General features: G+C 37.2%; 1 gene segment (V, D, J or C); it reads right to left on the reverse strand.

The window, feature by feature from the left end:
- Positions 1-2,827: 2,827 nt before the first annotated feature.
- Positions 2,828-3,427, reverse strand: LOC129490629 (T cell receptor alpha variable 20-like). The segment is given in 2 exon segments: positions 2,828-3,221; positions 3,376-3,427. Coding segments are annotated over 2 exon segments (369 nt in total).
- Positions 3,428-4,033: the final 606 nt, after the last annotated feature.

Raw genomic sequence — 4,033 nt, forward strand, 5'->3', positions numbered from 1 at the left:
TCTCCACAAAGTGGGGGTGGGAAGAGCTGATTCTGTTGTTTAGAGTCTATTTATAAATAGGGCATTAGTCATTACTTTGACTCAATAGCTAGAACTCCATAAATCACTCGCTCACTTTATCTCTCTTACATTTTTAAGTCCCTGCCTCCCTGGGATGATAAGCAGATCTAAATAGAGTGGCCAACTCTTCCACTAAGTCTGGCCAATAAGGAAGGAAAGGAAAATAAATAAGATACAAAGATTATAACGCAAGAAACAAATTTTTCTTCATTTGCAAATGGCATGATTGTGGACTTAGAAAATCTAAAATAATCTATGACCAAATGATTAAAATTAGTAAGTGTAGCAAGTTCAATGAGCGTAAGGTCAATATGTAAAAACCAATTGTATATCTACACACTAGCAACAATTAGAAAATAAAATTTTAAACTCTGCATGAAATGTCTATACATGGAAGTAAATCTGATGCAGGATGTGCAAATCACTACACTGAGAACTAAATGACTCAATATTTTTGAGGTAGCAATTCTCCTCAAAGTTATCTAAAAGCTTAATGCAATACCAATAAAAACTGCAAGGGAAATTTTGTAGATTTGAAAATGATTTAGAATTTAGAAAATAATTCTAAAATTTGTATGGATTCAGAAAGGCCATAGAATGGATAAAATAATAAGGGGAAGAACACGAATGAAGAAAAAACACTGATGAGTTTCAAATTCTATTCTAAAGCTATATTAGTAAGCACATTATGAGATAGCTGGGAGGCTGAACTAACAGATGAAACAACATAGAGTGCAGAAATAGATCTATACATGTAGGATCACTTGATTTATGACCCAAACACCACTGCAATTCAATGGGGGAAAAGAAGATCTTTCCATTAAATGGTCTTGGGGCAATAGGAACCTTGACGCCTTTTGCATAGCATCACGAAAATTGATCTGAGGTGGAAAATGGACCTACGTGAAAAAAGTGTGTCTGTTACCTGAAGTAGGCAAAGATTTCTCAACAGGGCCCAAAAACTACTAACCAATAAAGAACAATAAATAGTTATTTGGACTTTATCAAAACTAGGAATTTCTGTATCTCAAAGAAAATCATTATGAAAGTGAGGAGTCAAGTAATGGATTAGTAGAGAATTCACAATAGATGGTTTTGACAGGGGCTTATAGCCAGAATCTATGAAGAATGCCTACATGTGAACAATAAACAAACAAATAAGCAAACGACTTGAACAGGTACTAGACAGAAAAGAATATCCAGATGGACAATGAGCATATGAAAATGTGCTCAGCATCATTATTCTTCAGGGAAAGCAAATTAAAATCACAATTTTATGAGATACCACTGTATGTCACCATAATGGCTTAAATTAAAAAACAAACAAAAAGAAACCTGATACCATTTTTTGGTGAAGACATGGAGTAACTAAAACTCCCATACATTGTTCATAAGAGCATACAACTTGGTAACCTTTCGAAATACATTTGATAATAACCACTAAAGCTAAATATATGCCTATTTTATGGCCTAGTTAAGTCCATTCCAGTGGAATTACCCAAGAATAGTGAGTTTATATGTCCACCAAATAAAATTTAAATAAATGTTTATAGCAACATTTCCATGATGGCACAAAACTGTAAACAATCTAAAAAACCCAAATGTCTATTTCAAGAAGAATGGAAAAATAAATTATTACATATTTATACAGGGGAATTTTACATATAAACTTAAAAATAACTTATGCATACAGCAACATAAATGAATTTCAAAGATATGATATTGAGAGAAGAAATTGAGACAGTAGAATATAGGCTGCACAATATAATTCCAGTCACACAAAGTGTAAGACCAAGTGATGAAAGGCAGAATCATGGTTACTCCAGGTGGAGAGTGGGGGAAGGGCTGTTTAATTGGAAGGGGCATGTGGGAATCTTCTGGAGTAGTGGAAAATTTCAATATGTAGGTCTGGATGGTGTTACCCAGATACAAAGAAGTGTAAAATTCCATTGAGCTGTAAGCTAAAGTTTTATTCACCTTATTGTGTGTTGTACCTCATTTCCAAAAAGAAAGAGAAGAAAGTGAAGAAACAGCATTTTTAAATGTTCAGATAATTGTGAGTACCATCACCTGAGAATGGGGAGACCTGACTGGGGTGTCAGACAGTGCTGTTGGGTTTTGTAAATATATGTGAGTATTATTTTGATTAAAATAACGTTTATTTTAATGAGAAGGGAGGAAAGACTGCTGAAAATCTTAGACAAGAAGAGTACTGAAAAATATCTGATAGCCTTATCAATACCAAAACCGCTGGTGTTAAAGTGAGAACTTCCCTTGGAGTGATGCTAACAGGGGCCAGGTTTGAACGAGACTGAAGAATGGAAATTAAGAGAATGAGTCCAGACAATTCTTTCAAGTAATTTGATGATGAGGGGATGAGAAATACAGAGATGTGGCTGGTGGAGATGTGGGTTTCAAGAAGACTATATTAAAATGAAAAAGATTTACATATATTAATGTGACCAGATTATTGTGAGACAACACAGACACATACATGCATTTTTTTTTTCAGCAAGGAGTGTATGCACCTGTGCAGTCTTTTTCCAAATCATCCACAACTGGAAACCAGGACTCTTCACATTACATCTGGCCCTTCTGAATTTATGTGAGGGAAGTTGTGGGATGTTATTAACAGTAGACTGACCCATGAACATGCACAAGGGACTGTCTAGGATGCCTGGACAGAATGAACAGTAGTCTCTGCCCTCTGGCTTTGTCTCATGACTTCATTCTCCAAAGGACCATTTGGAAAAAGGTCCTGGGCATTAAATAAATACTCCTTCAAGAGGAAGAACAGCAGAGATGCCTCTGCCCTTATTCCAGATCCCCAGCTGCAGGGTTTTGTTACAAGTTGCAGGTGCCTGGGGAACACTGTGCCTGCACAGCACAGAGGTAAGTGGCTGAGTCTTCAGGTTTAGGGGCTGTGATGTGCAGAAAGCTTTCCTCCTTTGTTAATGTGGCTTTTAGCCTTTCTTTCTCCTTTTCTTCCCCAGCTGAATACAGGATGAAGAGGAATTCAGGGCCTTTCCCAGGATCTTGCCTATACCAGAGCAGCCCTCTTAAACTGCTGACTGTGTAACTGCAGATGAGACTGCTATTTTCTCCCTCCTGGAGTCTCAGGGCCTCAGGACTTTGCATCACCTCGTCTTCTCCACTCAACCCTGTTCAGGAAAACAAAATCAGAAATTATACAGAGCTTTTAGTTTAGCAGCTTTGAAAAATTCCAGCAGGAAAACTGAATGAGCTGAGATTAAATCTTCATCTCTCTTCCTCAGCTTTGCATGAATGGTTCTCATTTCTTAACCTCCAACTTACAGCCAAGCTGAAGCCACAAGACTATGAATGCACACTCCAACACTTTCTCCATGCTGGTACCTCAGCCTACAGACAAATTACGATAATTCCAACCTTCTTTCCTCAGAGGCGCTGCTTCTGTATCTTAGTTCATATTCTCTAAAGCAGGAAAGAGCCTTTCTGTTGGCTGCTCAACCAATCAAATGCAAGTCCTCTAGTAATTGTCATGCTTTTGAAATTAAAGGCAGTTGTAGAATGAGAGTAAATTGAGCCACTGCCACCTGGTGGCCACAGTACTGTCCCACAGTACCCACTTCATGCCACCTACAAAGAAAAATATTCTTCATATTTGGTGGGCATAGTACATATGAGGTTTAAAGTGACAATCAGAAAAGCCTTATTTTACTTGGACTCTCAATTCTCTAGATTGTTTTTTGAATGGTTTTTAAAGCTAAGCTGCAACCAGAGGTTATAAAGGAGTTGAACCCAACTGGTAGGTGTAATTATATTTCTCACTAAAATATATTTCTCACTAAAATACACGAGAACCTCAGCAGGTGAAACCTTAAAACCTTAAAACCTCAAAACCTCAGCAGGTGAAACCTTAAAAAGACTAGAGCTCTGAAAATAAAAGATGGGGTTGAGGGGATCAAATAGCTTGTGGATGTGTCTAGAAACC

The sequence above is a fragment of the Symphalangus syndactylus genome, chromosome 9 (genome assembly GCF_028878055.3).
Source record: "Symphalangus syndactylus isolate Jambi chromosome 9, NHGRI_mSymSyn1-v2.1_pri, whole genome shotgun sequence".
NCBI classification, from domain to species: domain Eukaryota; kingdom Metazoa; phylum Chordata; class Mammalia; order Primates; family Hylobatidae; genus Symphalangus; species Symphalangus syndactylus.